Source organism: Eleutherodactylus coqui, chromosome 8 (genome assembly GCF_035609145.1).
Source record: "Eleutherodactylus coqui strain aEleCoq1 chromosome 8, aEleCoq1.hap1, whole genome shotgun sequence".
NCBI lineage: Eukaryota > Metazoa > Chordata > Amphibia > Anura > Eleutherodactylidae > Eleutherodactylus > Eleutherodactylus coqui.
This window is the reverse complement of record NC_089844.1, coordinates 128,478,426-128,493,567: the sequence shown is the minus strand read 5'-3', so window position 1 is coordinate 128,493,567 and position 15,142 is coordinate 128,478,426. Positions and strand designations below refer to the sequence as shown.

Sequence of the window (15,142 nt, the reverse complement as noted above, 5' to 3'; positions counted from 1 at the left end):
GCCTAAGGGTTTGCTCTTTTGTCAGCTAATTGACGATCTAGTCAGCCAATTAAAAATGGGGAAAAAAAGGTGGTGGGCAGCAATTGAGGGAATATTCCAATATAAAATGGATCTTGAAAACCAAAAATAAGGTAGACCTCTACAAGGGGCTGTGGTTATATAGACTCACAGGACCCCTTCCAAGCTGGGTTTCAGCTAATTGAAAAGGCAGAAGTGATCAGGCAGTTTCCAGGTTTCAGCCGTATAGGATTGGTTATTCCAACAGAAACCACGAGAGGTATTTCTGCTTAAGCAAGTGTTTAGTATAGCTGTATACCCCCTGAAACCCGTTGCAGCAGCTGTGTTACATTCTCTGCCTCCTGGGGTTTCTTTTGGACAAACTATCCTATAAAGTTGAAATCTATAAGCTGCCTGACCCCTCCTGCCTTTTAGATTGGTTGAAAGCCAACTTAGATGGGGATCCCATGAGTCCTATGACACCAGCCCCTTCTATAAGTAAAGGCCATCTTACACGGAACAATAATCGTTCAGATGAGCAAAAATGAACAATAATCGTTCAGTGTAAGTGTGAGCCAACGACTGACGATAAATCGTTAGTTTTTCCAGAGCGAACGCTAAATCTGCAGGTCTAAACGGACCCCGAGTCTACCTTGTATTTGGTTTTCAATAGCAATCTTACATTAGCACAGTTCCCTGAGCACTTGTCTATGGGACCATCTTCAGCTGCCAGAAGGAGCTTAAAACAGCCGATGGAGCAGGAGTGCTCTGAAGTGAAAGGGCAGGTATTCCAAGTGTGAGACCTAGAGAAGAGAGAAAAGTCCTATGTAGGTGACCGAGAGACAGCCACTATGAGAAACCAGCCATCATTGTATCAGCACCATGAACCATTCCACATAAGGCAGCTTTACAGGGATTCTGACTGTTCTGTACCCTGGAATCTTGCTTTATGCCTCTGCTTGTGTAGTGCCTGGAGCGGCTCGGCTCGGCATGTGACGGTACAGGTACGGCCCACTGCGAAGCACTGGGTAAACAGTCTTAGATCAGAGGTGACCTTCCAGCAGCTTTAATAGAAAGGTAAATATGTATATATGACAATGGCAAACAATATCGTTAGGATATTCTACCCACATTTTAAAACTCCTAATCTTGATTTAAAAATATCTCAGGACAAATGCTTGGTTTTCTCCATGATATCTAAAGGAGGGCGGCCCGGTAATGTGGGTATAATTGCTGTCGTTGAGGCCCCTAAATATGACTGTTGTCACGCAGAAATGGATAAAAAAGTTCTTCGCTGAATAACATTTTTTTTAAAAGTTGATCGAAAATGAGAACTTGCCGATTTACATTGAATGGCCACTTTAATGGGGATACCGGCTGGTTCACAATTGGAGTTTTCCTGTATGGAAATTAGACCGGTGACCCCGGAGTGCAGCATAGAATCAAGGGAGGACGTTTTTCGTAGATCACTTTTAGTGTGAATCTAGGTTAGAATGGAAAAAATGAGCGACTTCCATCGAGGCCTGGTCATCGGTGCAAGACTAGCCGAAGCCAAGATTTCACAGCCAACCTTGTGGGGTTTTCTCAGTTGGTGGTGTGGAGTATATACCGAGAATGGTGGGATCAAGCAAGCACATCCAGTGAAAGGGGATCTTGTGGACGTAAACCACTTGACAAAAAGGGTCCGAGGAGGATGTCCGGAATAATTATGACCAGTAGGCGGTTCACAGCCGAATACAGTGCTGGTGCTCCAACTACAGTAGCTTGTCCGAATGCACAATTCAACGTTCCTTAGCATGGACGGATTATAACGGCACACGACCAGTTCCAGTGCGGTTGTTATCTAGAGGTGCGCTTAGGGGGCTTTTACATGTAAGAAAAACAAACAAGACAAGACTCCAGTGGTCAGAAGTGTGCAAAAATTGAATCTCTGAGCAGTGGAAAAACATCACCTGGTCAGATGAATCCAGGCTTCTGTTGCACCAGAATTTGCGACAAGCAGCATGATTTGATGAACCCTTCCTGTCAGGTCTCAGCAGGTCAGGCTGGTGCAGTAATGGTGTGGGGAATGTTCTCTTGGCGCACCATGGTCCTCTGATACCTCTGGATGGACACCTCAACAAACTACTGCAGCTCTGAAAGCCAAAGGAGGTCCAATGTGCTGATTAAACGGTCACTTTATTAGAGACGCCCATCTGTGTATACTGTATTTGGAATGTATCGGAGTTCAGTAGTTTCCACCGACTCCTCTGGTTTCATTGCTATAAGGCTGGATTCAGACGAACGTATATCGGCTGGGTTTTCACGCCGAGCCGATATACGTCGTCTCTCTGCAGGGGGGGAGCCTATAAGAGCCAGGAGCAGTGCTCTGAACTCCCACCTCCTCTCTGCCCCTCTGCACTATTTGCAATAGGGAGGGGCGGGGGCGGGGCTAATTCTCGGAACTTGGGCCCCGTCCCGCCTCCTTTCATTACAAATCGTGCAGAGGGGCAGAGAGGGGGCGGGAGCTCAGTTCCTGCTCCTGGCTCTTCCACCCCCCTCCTGCAGATGAGGACACCATATATCGGCTCGGCGTGAAAACCGAGCCGATATACGGTCCGCTGAATCCACCCTATATGTCAGTGCTGTATACATGGAATTTATTTATTAACTATTTTTTTTTTTTTTAAATGTTGACTGGTGACCCCATTTACCGTACCTGTGCGCATTTTCTGTTTCTGCTTACATTAGATGTAATGTCTGACTACTTCTTGTGATTTAGGAGACTGCTGGTATCACATTCCATCTCCACCGAAGCAGAAGCTGCAGCAAGTCTCTGTAGGACAAACGGCCGTGTTTGCTGTTGATGAAAACGGTAAGTGTGTCTTACCAACCTTGTATATCCCAGATTGGACTGAGTCGTGCAAGCTTCAGTATGGAAGTGTTCCGGTTTATCGAAAATTTGCTGATAAAGTTCCATTTGTGACACTAAATATAATGTGGTGATAGAGACGAGGCCTAAAATAGAAATGTCTTGTGCAAAATGTATTGAGAAGTGAGCAGCTGGACATAATCTAACCCTTAATAAGTAGTAACTGACTATGTCCACACATGTGATTGTGATAGTCTGCATATCATTCAGCTGCAGCCTGTGAAACCCAAAGTCTGAGTGGATTGTGAAAGTTGCAGACTGCTGTGACACGGGAGGGGGACATGAACTTCACAACACCTGGAGAAGCCATTCACCATGTACATGACTAACATCCAGCACTGCTCCTACACTGTGATAATTGACCACAACCGCTGTAGAGTTGGCCGTACCCGGGGAACATTTGTCGCCTACATAACCACTGAGTAGAGAGTATGGCTGTGTAAGAGGAGATACTATATTAAAGGGAGAAGACCTACATGTCTGAACAGTGCGGGTCCAACTTTTGGGACTTTCTTTGATCCTGCAAATTAAAGGGGTTGTCCCGCGCCGAAACGGGTTTTTTTTTTTTTTTTAACCCCCCCCCCGTTCGGCGCAAGACAACCCCGATGCAGGGGTTAAAAAAACAAACCGGGTAGTACTTACCCGAATCCCGGCGGTCCGGCGTCTTCATACTCACCTGCTGAAGATGGCCGCCGGGATCCTCTCTCTCTGTGGACCGCAGGGCTTCTGTGCGGTCCATTGCCGATTCCAGCCTCCTGATTGGCTGGAATCGGCACGTGACGGGGCGGAGCTACACGGAGGCGGCATTCTGCACGAGCGGCCCCATTGAAGACAGCAGAAGACCCGGACTGCGCAAGCGCGGCTAATTTGGCCATTAGAGGCCGAAAATTAGTCGGCACCATGGAGACGAGGACGCCAGCAACGGAGCAGGTAAGTATAAAACTTTTGATAACTTCTGTATGGCTCATAATTAATGCACAATGTACATTACAAAGTGCATTAATATGGCCATACAGAAGTGTATAGACCCACTTTGTTTCGCGGGACAACCCCTTTAAGTTGCCTGGTCCCACTTTCTTGGTGGAGTAGTTGCCATTACATTAAATGGGAGATGTGGGAAGAGCTCAGTCTTCATTTTGTTTGTTGGGGGTCTTTGTGGTTGGGCCCCCACCAAGACATATATATGACATTGTAGGGTCAATTTTTACATAGTGATAGTATACTGCTAGGCTATGCCATCACACATTCATTGCGATCGTCCGATCTCTCTATTGATCGAGGATTAAGGGGTTGCAGTTAGAGATGAGGGAGCGTACTCGCTAAGGCAAACTACTCGAGCAAGTAGTGCCTTATGCGAGTACCTGCCCGCCTGTCTCAAAAGATTTGGAGGGAGAGCGGGGAGTTGTGGGAGTGAGTGGGGGGGGGGGAGTGAGAGAAAGATCCCCAACCCTCTCCGGCACCCGAATCTTTAGAGACGAGCGTGCAGGTACTCGCATAAGGCACTACTCACTTGAGTAGTTTGCCTTAGTGAGTACGCTCGCTCATCTCTAGTCGCAGTCTTTCCTTGCCCAATGGTTCCCCAGCGAACTGCTGTGCAGAGGAGCTGCAACACATCTTTATTATTTAAGTGAATGAGGCCGTCTGGATTAGTGCTGAGGCTGCTTCTTCATTCTCAAGAGGTAGGACCTCACCGGTCGTAAAGTGAGGGCATATCCTAGCATTATACAGTCACTATGAGATGGAAATACCCCTTTACTTTCACTGTAAACCCAAATATTCACACATGACTGCAGTGAGGCTTAATATCCCCTTTTTCCCCACATATGGCTTTCAAAAGTGTTTTTTTAAAGCCCAAATTTAGGTAGCCTTCCTACTGTATAGGCCATGTTCACAGGTAATTGATTGATTTTAGGCAGAGATCCCCTTTATAGTCAATCTGTATACTGTACATTATTAAATGTCTAACATTTTACTCTTCAGTAACCTTCTTACTAACCTTCATAGCTACAATATTTGTATTTTCCAATTTAGGCAATTTATGGTTTAGAGTTGGTGTCACACCAAGTTACCCTCAGGGATCTACCTGGGAACATGTGTCAAACAATATCCGCAAAGTGTCTGTAGGGCCCCTTGATCAGGTAGGTACCATCTGTCTGTATTATAATATGTCATTTACGATCTCCTGATGACTTGTGAAATTGGCTTATAGGGTTTTTCTCATAATAAGAGCATCTAATGGGGCATTTGAATGTCAATGAGGGGGTTCTTCCTCTTAGGACCCCTCTTTACGAGCAGGAACAGAGACCCATCAATGGCTTCTACTCTGGCATATTCAGCAGTCCATTTATTACCTGATCAGCCACTCATTTGAATGGCTGACATGCAATACATAATTTTTTGAGAAATAGGTGGCCAACCACAGTTTTTTCCAGTGAAAACAGCTATTTAAATGAAGCTTTATTTAGTGTCAAGTCTTCGCTCAAACCCTTGTGTTGGAATATACTACAAGAAAGATCGCTATCTGCACCCTTTACCTAGATTTTATATCTTGTTACATGTGTGTGAATGTGTATCTCCTTAAAGAGCTTGTCCCAAATCTAGCTATTGATGACACTTCTTCAGCATTGACCATCAATAGGAGATAGCTGGGAGTTCTCCAGCAATCAGCAGTTCTCCTGGGTTGGTATTTTAATATACAGAGCTGTTTTGCTGCAGGAAGCAGACAGCTCCGTACATCGCACAGTGGCCCAGATTGTTATTGCAGGCCAAATTCTATTCACTTCAGTAGGACTTAGCCTGCAGTTCCAACCAGGCCACTGAATAATATACAGAGCTGTCTGCTTCTGGCTGCAAAAGGGTAATTTCCAGCAGATTTACGTTTTTTTTGGATCGAAAAAATAGCACAACAGAATACACTATTGTATCATGGAAAATAAAAAGGAAGTCTGAAGGAAAAGACCTGAACGGAGACAAACTCCGAGCCCCAAAAACCCCTGTTGGAATCAATGGAAGGTTAAACAAAAATCTTTATTTTTTCTGCTTTCATGTCTCTATGAAGGAACAGAAGAATGGAAACCCCTGAATGCAGATGTAAACCGAGTCTTAAGGCCCATTTAGACACAACGATTATTTCTCAAAAGCCGTCTTTTGAGCGATAATCGTTGTGTGTAACTGCACTGACATTGTGCATTTTTCGTTAAGCCATCGTTGTCTTTCAGCATGCTGAAGGATCAGCGATCAGTTATCAGGAATTCACAGCGAGATACAGCTGATACTATTGTTTCAGCTGTATGCCGCTTCCTGAACACAGGTGGGGTATGAAGAACAGAGCGGTCCAGCTGCGTTCTTCATACCCCGCTCGGAGCGCTCAGCTGTATAACAGCCGGGCGCTTTGAGCAGAGAACAGCTGGATGCAGAAGACCACCCCACTTGTCTTCTGCATCCTCCGCTCGGAGCGCTGAGCTATATAACAGCCGGGTGCTCCGAGCGGAGAACAGCTGGATGCAGAAGACAAGCGGCTCTGCTTGTCTTCTGTATCCCCTCTCAGAGCGCAAGGTGATCGCTTAACGTTTGAGCGATCGCCTTGTGCTGTAAATGGACACAAAGATTATCGCTCAAGACATCTTTTAAGCTATAATTGTGTCTAAATGGGCCTTTAGGGTGCACACAATGTCATTATGTGAACTCCACATTACTGGCATGTTCTGAGGTTCCATAAGGGTACTTTCACTCTGGCAGAACTAGCTCACATTATGCACCACAAGACCTGGTCAATTCTGCCCCAAAATCCATCTCCTCCATCTGGCTTTTGATGAAATGAAAATGGCTTACATTTCTGCTGGTAATTCAATATCAAAATCCGCATGTAGACATGGGCTTTGGAGCGAACTCCTCAACGACATGTGTAGCGGTGTCTTACAGTGCATATTGCGGAATGCTTTTCAAGTTGTCTGAAAGAGCCTTGATTCTACCAGCAACTCTTATGCCATATAAGAGTCATATCTTATGAAGCCACTTTCATTACTAAAGGCGTAAGCAGGATTAGGTATCAAAACCACAAGACCGATGCAGGAAGCAGACTTGGCCCAGGCCTTCGGTATCCGTTACAGAGGTGTCTTGTAATTGCTTAATTGGAAGAAATCTACTAAAACCAGGGCTCAAGTTATCTGAATGGGGGGCGGGGTATAACATAAATTGGGCACAGGTTTGTGACAAAACCAACAAACTGCTAATTATCCATAACTATTAATAATAAAAATGGTGCTACTCCCAAGAATAACATTTCTCACCTATTCGCAGCATGCACGCTCCCATAGGTGGCCGATTTTACTTAAAACAGCCAAACACTCTGTTTTTCGCTATTTGCAGAACTCCCACTCACTTCTATAGGAGTTATGAAAACGGCGTAGCACAGAGTACTTGGCTGGTTCTATAAAACCAAGCCACCTCTGGGTGCAACGACCAGGGGGGGGCGAGAGGTTTGGAACAGGGTAATAGGCCAAGATGGTAATACCCCTTTAAGACCAGAAACGTAAAGAAGTCTTTAATGGGACAACCGAGTGGACAGTAAAGCCGGCTATTCCAACGCGGCTCTCATGAACTAAGTGATTTCACAGATATTTGTTTTGCTTGAATCTAAAGTTTGAAAGATCCCTCATGCAGCTTCTCAATTGAAGAACTTGTTCTGCTAGTTACATCCGTGTTCTGTCAACCACATACATAAAATCTGGGCACAGCTCTGTCTTCTTGCTTGCGCACTTTGCCGCCTGCAGCAGTTTGATTTTTGCCATCAGAATTGGGCAGAAGTTTTCCAGAAGGGCTCCCCAACCCTTTGATTGCCGTGTTGATCCATAGTCGTCTTTAGCATGCCGTCCTCACTTGTGCTTGACTAATGGATGTGTCCAGTGATCACCGTTTCTGAGCATGCATGAGAAGTTACTGGACTAGCGGATTCTCTGGACTGCTGAACATTTGTAGTGAAGTGTAGACCTCACTGGAAGCTCATTGCAGGCCCGTCTCTGCTCACCTCCAACCATTATACCATATAGTAATACAGTTAAGTTTCTAAATGAGACCTGAAAAACAAAAACAGCATTTTTAATCAAGGGAACTGCTGCTCACTTCAGTGAGAGCGAGCTGCAGCGCTAAACCAGGCCACTGCCGAACTGATGACCTTCTGAGCTTTCCGATCCTTGGCAGCAGCTTCTTATCAGCTGATTGGTGGTCACCCCAAGCGGCGGACCCCCATCTGATATTGAGGATTTATCCCAACGCCTCTTTTACACGGGTGAGAACTTCACGATTCTCATTTGCCCAAGCGAACGAGCAGATGATGTCATCACCAGATTGTCCATGCTTGGGCAGCGTGTCTAGACTTCATTCCTATGTGAACCATTAGTGTTTAAACTATATAAGTGCCCAATTCGACACTGATTTTTATGTTGGCTGAGGGCTTCTACCCACTAGCGATATATATATATTTTTTTTGCAATACGAGAGCAATGATTATAAAACCAATGATTTTCAATGGTTTCATACTCATTTGCTTTTTTAGGGAAGGATTTGAAATATCAGTCCTTCCCTGAAAATCATGGCTAACTGTAAAAAATAAAAATAAAAAAATATTATATATAATATATTCACCTAGAAGAGCTCTCTGGCTTTTCTCTCTGGGACGGCAGTTGTCTTCTGTGTTCTGGAGGCCGGGGATTGAAATATCCCTGCCTCCAGAAAACGCTGGCGTAAATGGCTGAGCGTTCAGCCAATCACAGGCAGCGCTCAGGCATTGATTGACAGCTGAGCGCTGCCTGAGATTGGTCACAGCACTCAACCAGTCATAGGCAGCCCTCAGCCATTCATCAATGAAAGAATCCTCTGCCATAGCTGTCACAGCTGTGGCAGAATTCCGCGATTTATTCCCTATGTTTTCAATGGGGCTGCTGCTGGCCGCATTGAAAACAATGGCCGGTATCGCAGCATTTTCTCTGCGCTGCGAGGCACTCGATCTCGCATCGGTAGAGAAAAAAACGCTAGTGGGCAGAAACTCTGAAACTGAACAATGTAAGTGATGCGTTCTCTGTTACCCTTATTGGTTGAACTTCTTTTTTATGTTCTCTTTTACCATTTTCAGATTTGGGTGATTGCTGATAAGGTACAGGGCAGCCACAGTCTGAGCTGTGGGACCGTCTGTCATCGCATAGGCGTTCAGCCAATGGCACTCAAAGGACAGTCCTGGGACTACGGGATCGGGGTGAGTGGGATTTTTATTTTTCTTATATGGCCTTGTATTTCTTTTCTTCTCTGGCTGCTTGCTGTTAAAGGGGTTTTCTGAGACCCCCACAATTTTAATGAAAGCTAGGTATTATTATAAAGAAGTAGAACGTACCTGTTCATTCCAGCTTCACCGCTCTGATGCTCCCAAATGGTCTTTGTTTTCACGCACAGAAGTCGTGATGCCACTGACTACCCATATGACCATTAAGGCCAGTGATTGACGGTAGCGGTAACTTGGGCGGTCAGTGGTATCAGCGCTGATATCCCTAAGACCAGTGGGGAGCACCTGCACTCCAATGGAGGCAGAATGAACAGGCAAGTTATGCCTTTTTTAGAATTTTTACACGATCCCTGGCTTTTATTCAATTTGTATGGGGGGTTTGGAAAATTCTTTAATTACACTGAACCCAATAAGAAAACAAGACCTAGTAATCTCCCTCTAGTGGTGGCTACAGGCAGATGGAAAGTTCTTTTCTAAGTTTACAGCTGTGAAGGTGACTTGGACCTCCGCATCTGAAAAACACTGATCCGACTGCTAAATAGGTATAGTAAGAAATTCATTTGCACGCAGTTTTAAATTTTATAAACCACATGCCGATGAAAGGTGGAGATTCACTTTAAGTGGTCACTAACTCTTCAACAAACTTGGTTTATGTGATTGCAGGATAAGCTTTTGCTAGTTATCAGATTTGCTAAGTTACTCAAAAAAAGTTAGGTACATTTTAAAGGGAACCTCTTGCGTCCTATTAGCACCATAAACTAAGGAGAAGGTCCTGAAGAGTCTTGGGGTGTACTTTTTATGCTTGCCCGTTCCCATGCTGTCAACCCTGGACTTCGGCGCTGTCTCTTAGCCTGACTTTTTTTTTTCCTTCAGTCAGTGACTGACTGTTCTCTTCTGTCAGTGAGCATGCACTCTGCACTCACACTCCCATAGAGAAGTCATGCGGAGAGACTGCACATCAACTTCCATGGGTGACAGCGCCGGAATGGGGAGCCATGCAAGTATAAAAATGACACCCCAAGACTCCTTAGGACCGACGTGCCCTAGGGGCACCATAACTTAGTTTATTGTACTTATAGGATGCGACAGCTTCCCTTTTAAGGCAATATTTTATATCCGCTCCATTCCAGCTTTTATCATTCTGCGAGGATGTTTTAATTCCAAGGCTTATGCATGTAGTGCCCTCCTGTTCTCCAAACTTAAAAAGTATGATCAAATTCTGCCATGTTTTGGGATAACCTGAAGGCAGCCAATGGATGGTGTCACTTTTTGTCTTTCAGGGAGGCTGGGAACACGTGACCATTAGGGGTAATGCAGGTTATTGCAGTATCCAGCCTGAAGCCAGTTCCACAAAGTCCATGAACATCAGTGCGGATGACAAATCCACAAAGTCCATGAACATCAGTGCGGATGACAAATCCACAAAGTCCATGAACATCAATGCGGATGAAAAGAAGAGCGAGCCAGCACTGGAGGAGTCTGGAAACCCAAGTTGAAGAGCGGCAACTTATTAAAATATACTGGCAAATGCCATATTTAGAGTCTTAGAGTACAAAGACAGGCAGAGAACATTTGGTTACACGGTTTATGTAGGTATTTCTAGTTTTATGTGAAAGTTATTACATGCCATTTCCTTTTAGGCTGGAGCTACACAATGACTTTACAACATTTAATGTCACCTTTCTAGCTGCGAGATGTGTCCCCTGCTTTATTTTCCCAGTTACAGCTCCACTTTTGGCTATGGGCTATGTCTTGTATTGTAGCTGCAGTACCAGACACAAGCATGGAAAAAAGTGGCGCTGTTTCCGTGGAAAAATCTCAAGACAACCCCATTTAACTTCAGGAATAGAACTTCAAAACTTCCGGCATGGCCGGCCAGTCTAAAAGTCATTGTGTGGCCCCAGCACTGGAAGGAGGAGGAGGTGGAAACATCCCTGCTACTGTAGCATGCACAGGAGTAATCATCTGCTATTAGTAAGCAAACAATTACAACCTATTTAAATGGTTTTCCCCTAAACTCTGTAATTGTGGTAACTGTGAAATGCATGATACATTCCTGGCGCACACCTCTTCCTGCCATTACAGCCTGGAGATATGGAAATGATGTAAAACGCGTCAAGAAAGTCTTTTATTTATTTGTAAACTTTTACTTCCCTTTTATTCTGTTTTAGACATTGGTTAAATAATAAGGATGTTCTTTTTGCACAGGAACCGTACTTACCTTTTATGTTTCCATGGTCTGGGGCGGCGGCTCTGCTTGTATGTTGTGAGTATTGTAGTGTGTATTAGGGAGACTCTCTGCATAAGGAGCCCTTTTCAAGTTTGTTTCCAATTATGTGATCACTTTTTGGACTCCGGGATACAAATTACCTGTCGCCATTTCATCCGGGTTCAGTTGGGACCCCCATTTTCATGATGGCAGTCAGACACCCATCATCTAACCTATGGATAGGTGATAATTTATTTTCGTGGGGCAACCCCATGAAGTCATTTTAGGGGTATTTTTGCTTATAGGCGGCATACTTGCTACAGGACTAACATCAGGGCAGTGTCTGTACTTGAACACAGGCTAGTGACTGGGTGACCAAAAAAAAAGCCCTCCGTGACTACAATCTGTACTAGCAAATGGTAATTTTAATGCAGAGATGCACTTTAAATTACAGCATCTGTAAAATACTCTAAGGTCTAGGGAGTTGAGGTTTCTTCTTGAGGGGTCTTCTATAGGCCTTGCAATGCTCCCTGGGATAAAATATGCAAACAGAGGATGGAAAAGCACATGTCGTGTTGTCCTGGCCTGTTGACTTATTCCTATAGGTCGGTAGGGGTACCAGGTTCCTGTTAAAAATTCCATACACTTTCTATAGAAGCACAATACAGGTATCCATTGGTATTCTACAGATCGCAGAGGCCAGGGTATATGACTCCACCGGTAACTAGTGATGTCAGCATTAACTGTTGATATTTCTATTACCATTTGTAATGTTTATTCATCTTTAAAGCACTTTAGGCTCGTTAATGCTCCTGCGCCATTCCCGGTCTCGCTGTCGCAGAGCTTCTCTGGTGATGTTGCATTCAGTTTAGAGTAGATCTGCTGCAGTGTGGCGTGGCATGTACACTGTTGAACTATAAAGCGCCATTTTAGTGGGTAGGTCAATGGCGTCACGGACACCTTTAAGACAAGCCTAGAGCGATAATGATAGATTAGGGCTAAAAAACACTTTAACCAGACTGCTGCTATAGGGCTAGTGGAGGAGAGGTGGGCATCTCCAAACTGCTCCCACTCACCACTTTGCCCCCCAGCTTTTAGGAGACTTGTCTGAATGTGCCCTGTGAACCTGCGACTTACTTGGAAATGTATAATGGCAGATTATAAAGATATAGGATTGTTAATATATGACTCCATTTACAACCATCCTTCCTGCGTCTTCTGATGCCTTCTAGGGTAGTTTTACATGGGCCAACTATTGCCTGAAAAATCGCCCAAACTAGAGATTCTGACCTGTTTTGTCCCGTGTAAGCGTGGAATCCGACGGGGTAATAAGTGAGAAATAGCTTATTAGTCGCTAGTTGCTTCATTTCAGCACACTGATATGAAGCAACTAGTGAGAAACTTCTCGCGGAGTATAAACGGTTAGTCGCTCCTCTTTCAGCAACCGTGTGTTCATGGTGAATGGAGGCGGATGGCCAGAAGAGATCTCCAATGCACTCCAGCTCCAGGCACTGATATCCCTCCTGTGTAATAGCACAGGAGCAATACTTGTCCCATCTAAAAGTACCCTTACCACCTCGGCTGTCTGGGACATCCTGCGGCCGTGACCATGTTAAACCTGTGATGGGCACACAGAGCGGATTTAGTAATGCACTTAGTATGAAGACGCACGGCACCAACTCAAGTGACTGTTTGTATCGGTGTCTGTTAATGAGGTGTGACCTTCCAACGGTGCAGAGCACAACTTATTTAATAGCTTGTGCCATATTTCCAAACAGGAGGGCATTTGGAGTAGTTCAGCTGGGCGAGTAGTAGGGGTTCTGTGAAGCACAATGTACTACGCACAGCACCTTAGTAGCGGTGGCCACCAGTAGTTATTCTGCACGGCTAACAGACGATCCCTGGGTGTTGTATAAACTTTGAGGACAGGGAGGGTCAGTTGTAAAATATAATGCAGCTATATATCATAGGCAGGAGTGTAACTGGGCCAGGAGCCTTAGGGGGCCAATAAGGCCTCTCTTCTCCATATAGGGAGCCCAGTACTGGGAATAAACCATTATAGTTGGGGGTCCTGTTACAGGTCCAGAAGCTTCACCTTACACCTCTGAGCATAGGGTTGGGGCAGGCGGGATGGGGGGGGGTTATGCTAATTCCAAACACTTTGTGTAAGTAGTGAGAGAATCTCCTTTCCTTTTTTTTTAATCTACTATTTATGACTACAGAATAACTTATTGTATATGTAGGGGTTACTTCAGTTGCATAGTTTGGCGGTCATAGTGGAGTACTCCATTTTTCTTTTGGGGTTGTGGGTAAATGAGGTTCTATTCGGTGATCATTCTACATGTGTCTATGTAAGGTGCTGACTGTCCCCTTAGACCAATGAATTTCAGGTTTTATTTCCTTTCAATTTTATCTTAAAAAAGCAAACCAGGATCCTAATTCTCGGGTCCATTCCTGTTTTTCGTTACAAATTTTGGAAAAGAACAAAAAGTGTGAAGTACGCCCACGTGAACCCCTTTTTGTGGTTGCGTCTTAGTTCTTCCTTTAAAACCACTGCACTTCCTATACTGTGTTATTGTGAAATATGCAATATGATAACTTAATGACTGTGTTCTGTTCTTCCAAATGTACTTGGCAGTTCCTTGAATTAAACACTGGAGGTTGAAGTGACTGCTCCTGTCTTTTTGCTTTCTTAGTAATGGCTTGTTATGGTCATGTGTAGAGATGAGCGAACCTACTCGGCCACGCCCCTTTTTCGCCCGAGCGCCGCAATTTTCGAGTACTTCCGTACTCGGGCGAAAAGATTTGGGGGGCGCCGTGGGTGAGTGGGGTGTTGCAGCGGGGAGGGAGAGAGAGAGGGCTCCCCCCTGTTCCCCGCTGCTACCCCCTGCTCCGCCACGCCTCCCCCCGGCGCCCCCCCCCCCCCCGAATCTTTTCACCCGAGTACGTAAGTACTCGAAAATTGCGGTGCTCGATCGAGTAATTACTCGAAACGAGTACGTTCGCTCATCTTTAGTCATGTGTTATAGGGGTACTTTACACAGGCGATTATCGCCCAAATTCTCGCTGGAGATGGTAGTCCCATGTACACGCGGCCACCGACAAGGTGCTGATTGAGAAATTGCTCACCTGTCAGTCTCTTATTTTTTAATAGAGCTAAAAACCAAGTGATTGTCAGCCCATGTAACCAGGAGCCGCTCAATGTGTAAGTGACTCCTGTTTACTGTGAATGGAGGCCGGTGGGCTAGAACGATCCCCGGCCCGCTCCCCCTACACTCACTTGAATGACCATTGTTCCTGTGTAAGCACAGGAGTGATAGTCGGGCGGCGGTCCGTAGGCCCTTCCGTGCCCAACAGTCGTCCTGTGTAGAGTAAAGTTGATAAAAATGCACTACTTCAACCAAAATGGTCGTTCTTCAGGTGAAATACAATGAGTGATCATTTTGGCTAACAGATGAGACCGTCCCCGCTGATAAAAGTCTGTCCTGTTTAAAAGATCTTTACCAACAGAAACTGCAATTACAAAATCTCTTTCTTTGAAAGAACATTCCAGAAAGATCCCTCCTCCTTGAACATGTATGAGGCCAATCTACACGATCGTTCTACAGTTTTTTAAACATTAATCTACTTTTATTTAGTGTGTTCAGCCAGTTCTAGGGGTCATTGATGTAATACGGTGGTCTACAGTGATCCTACAGCTCAGCCCTATTCACTTGAGTGGGACTGCAACACAAAAAAATAGATGTGGAAC

At 45.0% G+C, this 15,142-nt stretch overlaps 1 protein-coding gene across 2 annotated transcripts in view; it reads left to right on the top strand.

Annotated features, from left to right (window-relative positions):
• TECPR1 (tectonin beta-propeller repeat containing 1) overlaps positions 1–14,062 on the top strand; it is a 69,941-nt gene extending 55,879 nt beyond the window's left edge. For both annotated transcript variants that reach the window (XM_066576390.1, XM_066576389.1), the window contains exons 22-25: positions 2,759–2,851; positions 4,940–5,046; positions 9,039–9,158; positions 10,463–14,062. In XM_066576390.1, coding sequence (XP_066432487.1) covers positions 2,759–2,851; positions 4,940–5,046; positions 9,039–9,158; positions 10,463–10,678 — 536 coding nt within the window. In that variant the 3' untranslated portion in view covers positions 10,679–14,062. The remainder of the gene's footprint in view (positions 1–2,758; positions 2,852–4,939; positions 5,047–9,038; positions 9,159–10,462) is intronic.
• Positions 14,063–15,142: the final 1,080 nt, after the last annotated feature.